The sequence below is a fragment of the Microtus pennsylvanicus genome, chromosome 1 (genome assembly GCF_037038515.1).
Source record: "Microtus pennsylvanicus isolate mMicPen1 chromosome 1, mMicPen1.hap1, whole genome shotgun sequence".
In the NCBI taxonomy this organism is placed as follows: domain Eukaryota; kingdom Metazoa; phylum Chordata; class Mammalia; order Rodentia; family Cricetidae; genus Microtus; species Microtus pennsylvanicus.
In genome coordinates, this window is record NC_134579.1 from 111682070 (window position 1) to 111694215 (window position 12146).

The 12146-nt window shown below is 49.2% G+C and overlaps 1 protein-coding gene across 1 annotated transcript in view; it reads right to left on the reverse strand.

Moving 5' to 3' along the window:
- Positions 1-12146, reverse strand: part of Tmem132b (transmembrane protein 132B) — a 287729-nt gene that overhangs the window by 92030 nt on the left and 183553 nt on the right. Inside the window, exon 4 of the mRNA XM_075978132.1 lies at positions 2789-2975. Within this exon, the coding sequence (XP_075834247.1) occupies positions 2789-2975 (187 nt within the window). The remainder of the gene's footprint in view (positions 1-2788; positions 2976-12146) is intronic.

Consider the following 12146-nt stretch of genomic DNA (forward strand, 5'->3'; position numbering starts at 1 on the left):
CAACTTCTATTTGTTCTCACATTTGGCAGCGCTCCCTGAATATGCTAATCAACATGCTGACAATTGTGGAAATAATATTAATATTAATGAGTGCTGACGCTTCACCTAGAACAACTCACCGAATCCTTGGGAAACTTTACTGAGCACCCCCACCTGCTTCACCCCCACCTGGAGTCATCCTGAGTCCTTCGCAGGGAACCAAGACGTGACACCTCCGGCTGTCCCACTTCCCGGCCAATGGCAAGCTTAGTCGAAAGCCAGAAAGCGTCCCTAAGTGAAACTCAGCCACACGGAGCAGGATGCATGGGATATAAACTGGCACCTCCAGAGGATGCAGGAGGCTCAAAGTATGCTAGAAGGAGGCCCTGGAGACAGATGAGGGAGAGGAACAAGCCCATATGAGCCACACCATGTCTGTCTACCTGGGAGGCATGCTGCCCCACCAGCAGTGGTCATGAGAGGAAGGCTATGGAAAGGAGGCAGTGTCTGGCCAGCCACACACCAGCCTGCTTTCCCTGTCTTCATTCCCTTTGTGCTCAGCCAGATCCCTTTCCCCCAGGTCTATTCTGTCCCTGTCATGTGACCTGTCTCATGAGTGACACGCCAGCCTGGGCTTCAGGTTGTATCGTGAGAGAGGACACACAACCACTGGCCAAAGAGGGTAGGAGCATTTTGGGTAAAGATCTCCTCGGGAAATGATCCCTAATGCAAGAGACGAGATTTCCCCAAAGCCTCTTAGCAGCTCCGTCCTCTGGAATCATCTCCAAGTGCTACTCATTCCAGGCGGCTAAAATTAAAACTCGAGCCAGAGACGCACGCCTCACTGCAAATACACAGCCTCATCACAGCACCCAAGTAGCCACAGGTGACTCATAAGCTCATCCTAAGTGGGCTCATGCTCTCGTAATACTTTCTGTACTAAAACGGGCATCATCGGCCCGGATTTGGCCTGAGGACTACACTTAACCAACCCTGGTATCTTGACCTGATTCCACCTTCCTCTCAGATAAGCACGTGTCAATCCACAGCTCCCCTAGGAACTGGCACGCTCCTTTGAAGACAGTGCGGTGCACCCCTTCTGCATCCAGTCCTGTCCCATCCCAGGCTTGTGGGGAATTAGGTGTTATCAATTATACACGGAGCAAATCGACAATGGCCCTGAGAAGAGATCAGCCACGCCAGCCTGACATGTCGGGTGAGCTGGAGAATGGACAGGAAGAGGAGGTGCAGGAAAACCCTTCTTCTCCCAGGAACTCAGGTCCGCTCATCACTGCTCCTTAACAAGTGGTTTTCTGCCAAGCTGTGGCTGCCACGGAGCCAAATGCGTGTCACTGTGATGAGACTGATCTTCAAAACCAAGATGACTGGCAGTTGAGATGGAAGCACTATGGCCATGTGTTCAGCAACTAGCCACCGGTGGTCCAGAATACCTGAAAGTCGATTCTCCCACTTTTATGCCCAGTATAAGAAGGTCCAAGCAATGCCAAAAAAAATTAACATTCCCAATGTGTGTCCACCATCACCATGCTTGTGGGGATATGGATTTCTGCCCATGATGCTATTCTCAGCTGTGGCTCCTGAGCCTGATATGAACAGGGTCCCAGACACGCTCAAAGGAAGAGATGTCATCCTGCCGTGCCAACAGGGCAGACATGCGGGCAGTTTAATGGGCTCTGGGACCCTGTCCAGCTTCAGCCGGTCAATTCCTAACAAGGCTTTTTTAGTCCATCTGCATCTTAAACTTTGCCAATCCCGGGGCCACCTGGGGATTCTCAGGGCAGTGCCAACTGACAAGGGGCTGGTTCCTAGGCATCTAGAGCCTCCACTCCCAGCACACACTCCCGACACACTTCAGTGAAACCGTCTTCCCCGAGTGCAGCACTTGGACCAGATATGAACACAGATGGAGACGATAAAAGACAAGAGGTCCCAGGGAGCCGCTTGGCAACACCACAAACGAAAAGAGATTCATACAGTAAACCCTAAATGGCTTCCCAGGAGCCCTTATGATAAGCAGGTAAATAAAACACCGTTTAAATATATTTCCCTTGTTCAAATAGTGCACACCAAGTGTGTGAGGGATGATAGACTTAAAGACACTTCCTGTTTCTTTGAGTGATCTAAGTACTGAAAGGAGGAGCTGGGGCATGACTCCATGGTTACAGTGCTTGCCATGCATGTATATGGACTGGAGTTCAGATCCCCAGAAACCCATGTGTAGTGGTAACTAATGAGGTCCACGATAGCCCGGAATAAAGGATAACAAGTATTTATTTGGGGAAAAACTCACAATGAAGGTAGAGAGTCGCAGTCCTCTGGGGGCACTGGAAGCTGTGAACAGAACTCTGACCACCACCCAAGAGGGCGAGCACGCTTTTTGTCTGTGCTTATCAGTTCATACGTAGTCCCTCAGACCATGCCCTAATGGATCAGTACCCCAAAGGCTATTGGCTGAATGAATTCCCACAACACCCATGCAAGTACCTGGTGTATGAGTTGCCCAAGTATATAGTTCTGGACTCGGAAGGCAGAGACAGGGGATTTCCAAGAGCAAACTGGCTCAAGAAAGTGGTCATTATCAGCAAGTTCTGTGTTTGACTGAGGGACCCTGCTCACTGCATAAGATGGAAGAGGAGCAATGAAGGATGATCTAACACGAGCCAAGGGAATCCACGCGTCTGCGCACACGTGTGCCACCCACATACATCCGTAAAGATGAAAAAGGAAGAAAATACTCAGAGGAAGATTCTTCCTTGCTCATCTTTGTGAACCCTGGTTGGTTTCTTACCATGGCGAGAGGGACGATGCCCACGAAGGTCGTCTGGCTGATGAAGATCTCAGAGACGAAGAGCTCGCTCATGGAGTCTTCTACCGGATATTCTACCTGCCAGGTGATCTGCTGGGCCCCAGCCAGGCCACTGCTGTTGTCAACCCCAAAGTCCACTTGCAGAATCTCATAGTAGGAGCCGTTTGCCCTGGAAAACAGACATGTAGCAAGGTTTAATGTAAAGGATCTGAATCTGCAGAAAGCAAAGAACCCAGTGATCTGGCAGAGTCCTCTTTGTCAGTGAGGAGCTATATTGACTGGTAGAGTGGATGGAGACTCGTTCATGGGGCTACCCATGGGTGGCAGCACCTCAGGGTGGGTGTGCAACCCTTCCCTAGAGAAGAAGTGTCCTTTGTTGAGTGAGGTCCTGTCTTAGTTTGCTTTCTATTGCTATGACAAGCACTCTGCAACTCTGCAGGGAGCGGAGGGGTGAGGTGTATTTCAGCTGACAGCTCACAGTCCATCCCCTAGAGAAGTCAATGCAGCGGGGGCGGAGGCAGAAACAGAAACAGAGGCTCATGGAAGAATGCTGCTCACTGGCTTGCTTGGTCTTCTTTGTTCTACACCCCAAGACCACCTGCCTAGGGGTGACACCACCCACAGTGGGCCAGGCCTTCCCACATTGACCATTTAAATGAGGAAAATGCCCAGGCCAATATGATGGAGGCGCTTTCTTGATTGGGGTTCCCTCTTCCTAGATGACTCTAGCTTGTATCAAGTTGACAAAAAGAAAAAGAGAAAGGAAGGAAGGGAGAGAGGGAGGGAGGGAGGGAGGGAGGGAGGGAGGGAGGGAGGGAGGGAGGGAGGGAAGGAAGATAAAAGAGCCCAGGTTTGTTGTCTCTCTGCGCATGCCCCACAAAGCTCTCTGCCCTCCCCACACTCCCACAGCACCATCAGATCACACTCAGGGAAAGCCCAGAACTATTTGGCACAGTCTCCCCACCCCTCTGGTCCAGGAGGCACAGCCTTTGTTCTGCCTACAATGCTTCTCTGTAACTCATGAGCCCCTGGCTCAAACTCTCCAGGATTTACAGAGTGATGGTGATTTGGGGGGCTTGTGGGATCAACGTAAGATCGATGGTTAGAAAAGATAAGACAGGTGCTATAGAAACTGAGTGGCAGGAAGGTTAAACGGGACTCTTCATTTCATCATCCCCAAATTGGATTAAATATATTGTACAAAAATCCCACGTATTTGCTTTTATTCCCACAACAAGCGCGCGCACACACACACACACACACACACACACACACACATCCACCTGGGCATGTCCACTTACACCCATACTCATCCCACACCCAAACATACACTCCTGCCTATGAGCACTCTTGGAAAACAAAGGCTAGTTACTGCTCTGGTAACCATGTATCAAAGACAGAGAAGAACAAAAAGCCAAAATAGCATGGGTCTGTGAGTGGATGCTATCCTGTGAACCCCTTGCCATCTCCCTGCATCTACCTTGACTGGGACCCCAGAAGGATGTCAATGGAAAAGCTGATTCCCCTGCTCCCCACAGTCTGAGTCCCCCAGACCATCTTGTGCTTTCTCTGCTGCTGGGTCTCTTTGGACTAAAAGGGACTCGGGACCTCTGCCCTGCCTCATGGACCCTCACAATCTCTGCATCTGGTGTCCCGGTGTTCGGTCTGTGAGGAAAACATTAGGAAAAAGAACCTGCTGCCTGCTGCTTCTCCAAGATAATTCTCTTTCCATGGACAGCTCCCCACATCAACAGTTTGTCTAAAACAAGGAGTGGCGCTCAACACTTGGAGGTAGCCATGGCATTTACCTGTGTGTCTCCTCTAAGGGATGCTCTATAACTCAAGATGGAACCTTCTCTTTGTTTCAGAACCAAGGTTTTCTCGGTGTTTAATAACGGTGTCTGCCTTTGAAGAACCAGCAATGGAGAAGGCTCCATGTGTCATCCCGCTAAAGCCGTGTGTGGGCTCTGAGGTGAGCAAGGAGAAACGCCAGTCCTGTCAGGTGAGACATTGGGGTCACCTTCTAAACCACGCACTTCCTGCTACTACTCCCTGACTCTCCAGTCTGTGAGTTGGCCCAGATGCAGGAGCTGCCCATAACCAGCAATGAATGGAAAGACAGACTCTATGGACTTGTTGCTATGAGAACTTTATTTGTTTTTGGGTTGGGGGGGTTGTTTCTTGTTGGGTTTTTTTTTCAAAAGTATTTTCCTTCAAACCAGAAGGAAATCTAATTCAAGTAGCTGGGGTACTTTTTAATAAGTTCATTTATATGGAAATTGGCTCATAACTATTAATTTTACCTGCTCCTAGTTCACTCTTGATAAGCCTTGAAAAACTGAGAACTCATTGAGTCTCAATTTAATAATGGTGGCTGCCGCTGAGAAAATAGCATCCAAGTGCCAGCCACAAGGTGATCATAAGGCAGCCAGCCAGTACCCATGAAATGAGCACGCATGGCTCATGTGAGAGCATGTGGTCAAGTTCAGGTGCGTATATGTATATGTATGTGCAGGAGACTGCATATGGATGTGAATGGGTTTGTGTGGGGTGGGGGAGGGGCAGAGAGTGGGTAGGTATAGGTATGAGTGGCCACATGCAAGAGTGTGTGTTTGTGTGGCAGAGCAGGAATGTGCACCTCAGGCTGGAGCACAAGTCTCCATCTCTAGGGGAAGCATCACCCTGTAGTACAGGCTAGCCCCCTCCCTAGGTCCCTCCTGAGATGGGGTTGAGGTGTACCATGTGGCTGTGGCTCAAACACGTGTGTGAGAAAGAAAGTCATGGGGAAACCAACCCTTCAGCTTAGCCCCAAGGAGCACATCTAGACACCAGTCCCTGCATCACTGTGATGTGTGGTAGGGGAGAGGGAAGGATATCTCCTCGGGAGAAGGAGATAAAAATGGGGAGTGATATCCTGTCATTTACATTAACTGTTTTTGTTCCCATCAACACCTTCTGGAGTGGGGAGCTTTTGGTTTTAGAAGACAGGGCTTCTCTGTTTAGCTCTGGCTGTCCTGAAACTCACTCTGTGCACCAGGCTGACCTCGAACTCACAGACCCACCTGCCTCTGCCTGGGATTAAAAGTGTATGCCACCACTGCCTGCCTCCCTACCAACTTCTAAATAGTTCTGAGCCACCAAGCAGAGATGGTGGCCACTTCCCCAAATAAAGTTTCTAGAAATGAGACACCAGAGATAGTCTGCAGCCCAGGGGGCTCTTTTCCTAGACGCAAACATAAGAAGTGGGTGAAGATTAAAGACACTAAATGGCAGTCACTACGGAGACCACTGCAGGATAGAATCTGTGATGACCCAGGTGATCGCTATGGAGATCACTGCAGGATGGGATCTGTGATGACCCAGGTGGTCGCTATGGAGATCACTGCAGGATGGGATCTGGGATGGCCCAGGTAGTCGCTATGGAGACCACTGCAGGATGGGATCTGTGATGACCCAGGGGATCGCTATGGAGATCACTGCAGGATGGGATCTGGGATGACCCAGGGGATCGCTATGGAGATCACTGCAGGATGGGATCTGGGATGGCCCAGGTAGTCGCTATGGAGACCACTGCAGGATGGGATCTGTGATGACCCAGGGGATCGCTATGGAGATCACTGCAGGATGGGATCTGGGATGACCCAGGGGATCGCTATGGAGATCACTGCAGGATGGGATCTGGGATGACCCAGGTGGTCGCTATGGTAGGCACTGCAGGATGGGATCTGTGATGATCCAGGTGATCGCTATGGAGACCACTGCAGGATGGGATCTGTGATGACCCAGGGGATCGCTATGGAGATCACTGCAGGATGGGATCTGGGATGACCCAGGGGATCGCTATGGAGATCACTGCAGGATGGGATCTGGGATGACCCAGGTGGTCGCTATGGTAGGCACTGCAGGATGGGATCTGTGATGATCCAGGTGATCGCTATGGAGACCACTGCAGGATGGGATCTGTGATGACCCAGGGGATCGCTATGGAGATCACTGCAGGATGGGATCTGGGATGACCCAGGGGATCGCTATGGAGATCACTGCAGGATGGGATCTGGGATGACCCAGGTGATCGCTATGGAGATCACTGCAGGATGGGATCTGTGATGACCCAGGAGGTTGCTATGGAGATCACTGCAGGATGGGATCTGGGATGACCCAGGTGGTTGCTATGGAGATCACTGCAGGATGGGATCTGGGATGACCCAGGGGATCGCTATGGAGATCACTGCAGGATGGGATCTGCTGATGACCCACAGCGGACACGGTGTGGGGCTGGACCCCATGCCCACCTGACATCCCTGAGAAGATGAGGAGCTGCACTGCCACAGCTCTGACAACCGTCAAAACGGCAAATTCAGGCAAGAGTCCTGGTTTCATTTCTCTTTCTGTGATGATTTAAAAAAAAAAAACACCCTGGGAAAATGGTTTAATCAGTTCACGATTCCAGGTTCCAGACCACCACTGTGGGGAAGTCACAGCAGGAAACTCAAAGCGGTTGGTAGCATCACACCCATAGTGAAGAGAGGAGATAAATGCGATAGGGGCCCTGGGGGACGTTAGAGGGGCACTGAGGGGTAGATATGATCAAGATGCAGCGTCCACACGTGTGCAATGCTCAGAAAATTCTTTTTTTCAATTTTTCAAGATGGAGAGATGACAACTTACAGTCGTTTCAACTTCAATATAAAGTATGAAAGACAATTAGAAAACCAGAGGTAGGTTTGGAAGGAAAGGCCTCAGAGGAGCTGGCATTTGAGCCAAGACCCAAAATACAGTTGGGAGCCAAGCATATTGAATAAATGAGTAAAACTATTTCAAGACAAAAAATTCATGGAAAAATATGTCCTAAGCATCCACATGGACAGGAGGTACTGTGTATAAGAGCAGCCTTTGTTTGAAGCCGCCTGCTCGGTGAGGTCCCACCACAGCCCAGCTCTCATCCCCTGCAGCTCTCTTGCCCTTCCCCCATCCAGCTGCTTCGTGGTTTTCGTTTCTGACATACTGTTATTTATGATGCTGATCATCACAGACAGACATATACTCAGAGGCACACAAGTGCCATGGAAGCAGGAGTTCTCATTTTGTTTCAGGCTTTGCCTGTTTTTCCTACTAATGTATCCCCAGAACATTCCCCGAGACATAGTGAACGCTCTTTAAATATATATCAGACAAACCAATGACTCAGTGAGTAACCAGCAGTTTGTGGGCCTCGGAGGAACACGTGCTGAGTCCCAAGGGTTCATGTCTCAGGTGCTGGGAACAAAGAGCTCTGCCGTGGGTTAGCAGTCGAGGGGCGGTTTGCTGAGCAAGGCTGAATTGGGATATGTGTTACAGAATGGGCTCCAGCTGCCATACAAAAGGCCACATACGGCATGAGTCTGATGTTTGATGTGTCCACAGCAGGTAGATTCACACAGGCAAGAATCAGGGCTGTGGAGAGTGGGAATTGGCTGCTAATGGGTGGAGTTTCCTTTAGGAAAATAATAAAAATGCCCCCAAATCATATCATGGTGATGATTCCATAACTTTATAAATAGGCCAAAAAAAATCACTGAACCACTTTAAGATGTCTCACACTGGTCATCCCAGAACTTAGGAGGTTGGGATAAGAAGACTGCAAAGGAGTTGAGACCAGTCTGGGCTACAGAGTGAGTTTCAGGACAGACAGGGCAGCAGAAAGAGAACTTATCAGAGAGAGAGAGAAAGAGACAGAGTTAGAGAGAATGGGGGAGGAGGGGACAGACAGAAGGAGGGAAGAAGGAGAGGGGGAAAGAGGAAGAGGGAGCAGGAAAAGAAATATTTTACTTAAAATGTTTACTTTAAAGAAGGAGGCACCATCCTCATCCCTCTTATCGGGTTTGCCCAGCTTTTATTTAAAACTTAAAACCATTTTCCAGGCACAAACATCCCCCCAAATTCTCTATCTGCTTCCCAGATCTGCTGCAGCCAGCCAGCCAGTGGCTACCCCATGGCCCCAGTGAGGAGAAGGATGCTCGTATCCATCACTGAGACATTGTTTTTGCTTACCAACGCCTTCCCAGCGCTGGAGACCATCGATCCCAGTAATGAGGGAGCGCTTTGGACACCTTCACCTCCTCGGCTGCCAGCACCGGTTGTTTCCCACACTAACAAGTCACCTCACTTCCAGCTTATTTGATTTTATCAGCATCACCGTGACAAGCCCGGAGACAGCTAAGACAATTGCCACAATTATTTTTTTTCCCCTCCATCACTATCTGACAATGTCCCAAAAACCCTTCCAGGAAATGACGGCTGAGGTCCTCTTACTCCGGGTTCCTAATACAACTTCCTCAAGTGTCCTTCCCCTCTCTCTCTTTCTCTCACACTACTGATCTGGCAGAAAGCCTCTGTCGTATAAAGTAGTGAGTTTCCCAGTGGATTTTATTTATTTTTTTATTTCTATTTAGATTCTCCTCAGAGAAAAAGGCAAGCCCAGGCCACTGACTGACAGGAGAGCTGACATGACAGACTCCGGACAAGGGCATGGGAGATGGAGCCTCTGATCTCATTAGCTCTCCTCAAGGGACGGGGGAGACATCCATGGCTTCAGCCCAGAGCAGGGCTGAGGACCTGACTTCTGTTCCCACTGTCATGTTAAATAAAGGCTGTATTTCCAAAAATCTCTAAGTGCTAGGCAGATGGCAAATCTGGGGAGGGCCATGCCATGCATGTAGGCCCTGAGTTTGAGAGCCAGGTACTGTGGCACACACCTGTGACTCCAGTGCTGGGAAGACAGCCACACGAGGATTTCTGAGATCCACCAGCCAGAAATCTAGAGTCATTAACAAGTTCCAGGCCAGGAAGAGACCCTGTCTCAAAAAAACAAAACAAAACAAAAACCACAATAGGGGGGTAGTGCTGAGGAATAATACCTGAGGATGTCCTCACTCATGTGCACACAAGTGCACGACCACATACATGCACACATACATAAATCCCAAAGACAAAAGAATAAGGGACGTCTTCTCCTATGGTCCTCCAGCTCTACTACCACGAGCTGGCTCCTTGTGGGCCACCAGAGAGGGTCAACCTTTCCACATACATAATGCCCATGAGTGGTCTCTTCTGTATCTAGAGCCTCAGATCTCTGGGTAAAGAGAACTCTGACAGAGGCATGGATAACAGAATCAATCACCTGGTTCTGTCCACTGAGACAGCCCTGAATGCTCGGTATGGAGGTGGTGAGCAATCCTCATGTCCAATGCCTAGCAAGGCCCTGGCAGAGGTAGTGACATCACCACAGGTAGAGCTCCGCAGTCCAACTCCAGAGCCACACGGAGGCCACTCTCAAGACACGTGTGTATGACTGTCATTATATTAAGAGATCAGTGTCCTCGGGTCTCTTCCGGGTACATAGGCAGATTGGGGACATTCAGGAATGCATAGGGATGGGAAATGGCTGTCCCCACATGGAACAGAAACCTGTGGAAAGCCTGCTTCTCCCTCTGAGGTTGGACAGGGAGCAACCTCCATGAGTGCAGATTTTTTTCTAATACTTAACAGTCTAGGTGGCTCTGCAAGGAAAAGAAACTGCTAATGAGAACGGGGTTCTGGGGTCACGCCCTGTGCATGCTGGATATCAGGAGGGTTTTCCAGGGAGCCGTGGAGGGCACCTGTAAGTCCAACACCCTTCAGGCTACCCTGGCCACCAGGGCCCAGGTGGCAGCCACAAAAGCAATCAGTGGTAATTTATTCCCAGCCCTGGTACTTTTCCTGCTGAGATGGGAGCAACACCTTGCAGGAAGGACTGCGCTGGGCTGTCCATCAAAGGGACGATAACAATTAGACAGCCAGGGACCCTGTATGACTGACCTACTAAGGTCAGACCCAAAATGAGCTGCCTGGAGAACCTAAGATCTAAAAAAGGCTCAGATTCACCTCAAGGAGAATTTAAAGAGAGATGCCCATAGCTCAGACAAAAGGCCAGACCTCATGTAACCAGAATCTACCCACTGGTACAGTTTCAAGGATGGGGCATAGCAGCTATAGATGGGTAAGGGTCACATAGGGCATTGGGGGAGGAGAATGGATAAGTTTAATGGCATAGGTATGGAGACAGAACAAAATCCATGACTTTGTATTCAAACCTAAAATGCATATAATATCAGAGGGTGGGGTTCAGATCTTCTGCCCCCTCTGTGTACCTATGCTAAGGTATTCAATCAAGAAAAGGTTATTCCAACACACTGAAGGCCAAGTAAGCTGGGATCCAAGCGTCAAGTCTGGCCATTAAAGACATTTCAGGAGATACTTCTTTAACCCTTGTTCATGATTCCCTGTGGCCAGTCTGGCCACCAGTGGTCACCTCTCTTCTTCCAACTTACACAGCCATCTCTTAAGCTCTCTCTCTCTCTCTCTCTCTCTCTGTGTGTGTGTGTGTGTGTGTGTGTGTGTGTGTGTGTGTGTGTGTCTTATTTAGAAATTCTCCTGCAGAAAGGTTTCCCTCTATTCTGGAAAATGAAGTAGCAAAGCATCTTGACTCTGAGGTTCACAGCTGGTTCATGCGTGAATGCAACCATCCATGTATCCACCCATGCATGTATCCATGCATTCATCCATCCTGTCATCTGTCTACCCAGTCACCTGTTCATCCACTCATCCATCCATCCTTATCTGTCTTCCTATCCACCCATTCATTCGCCTTCTATACATTCATTCATTCCTCTACCCATACCGTCATTCATGTCTGCCGTTCCTTTATCATTCCTACATTCACTCACCCACCCATTCATCTGTCCATCTGTCCATCTACATCCCACCCACTTATACATTCATCTACTTTGTTGTTTTAAGGTGCTTAGGGCTGAATTCAAGGCCTCATGCACACCACCAAATCAGGAGTTCTACCACTGAGCTACATCCCAGACCAAGGAAGGTATTTTTACCTGGTTATTGTTTTCAGTTACCATACAAAATAATGGATCTATTACGACATATTCAAGTAGTGTCCTTCCTCCCCCGAATAAGTCCTATGTCATAAATGTGTGTGTGCATGCATGCACATATATGCATATACGTGTATCTATGCATGTGTGTGTATTGTGTGTTCAACCATTTACCAGTTAAAATGTGCTTGGCTTCTTTTGGGGCTATGCAGACAAGGCTGTGAACACTTCGGAAATCTTAGGGTGGACTTTTTTTGCTCTTCTCCCAAACAGACATCTAGGAATGGGTGTTCCAGGCCACACAGCAAACATACCTTTCACCGAGCAGAAAAGCTTACAGTCTTCATTTCTTCCACAATAATTTCCCAGCCCTCTTTCTCCCTCCTCTCCTTCAACTCCAATTCCACCTAGAAGGCCTGCTATCGTCACGC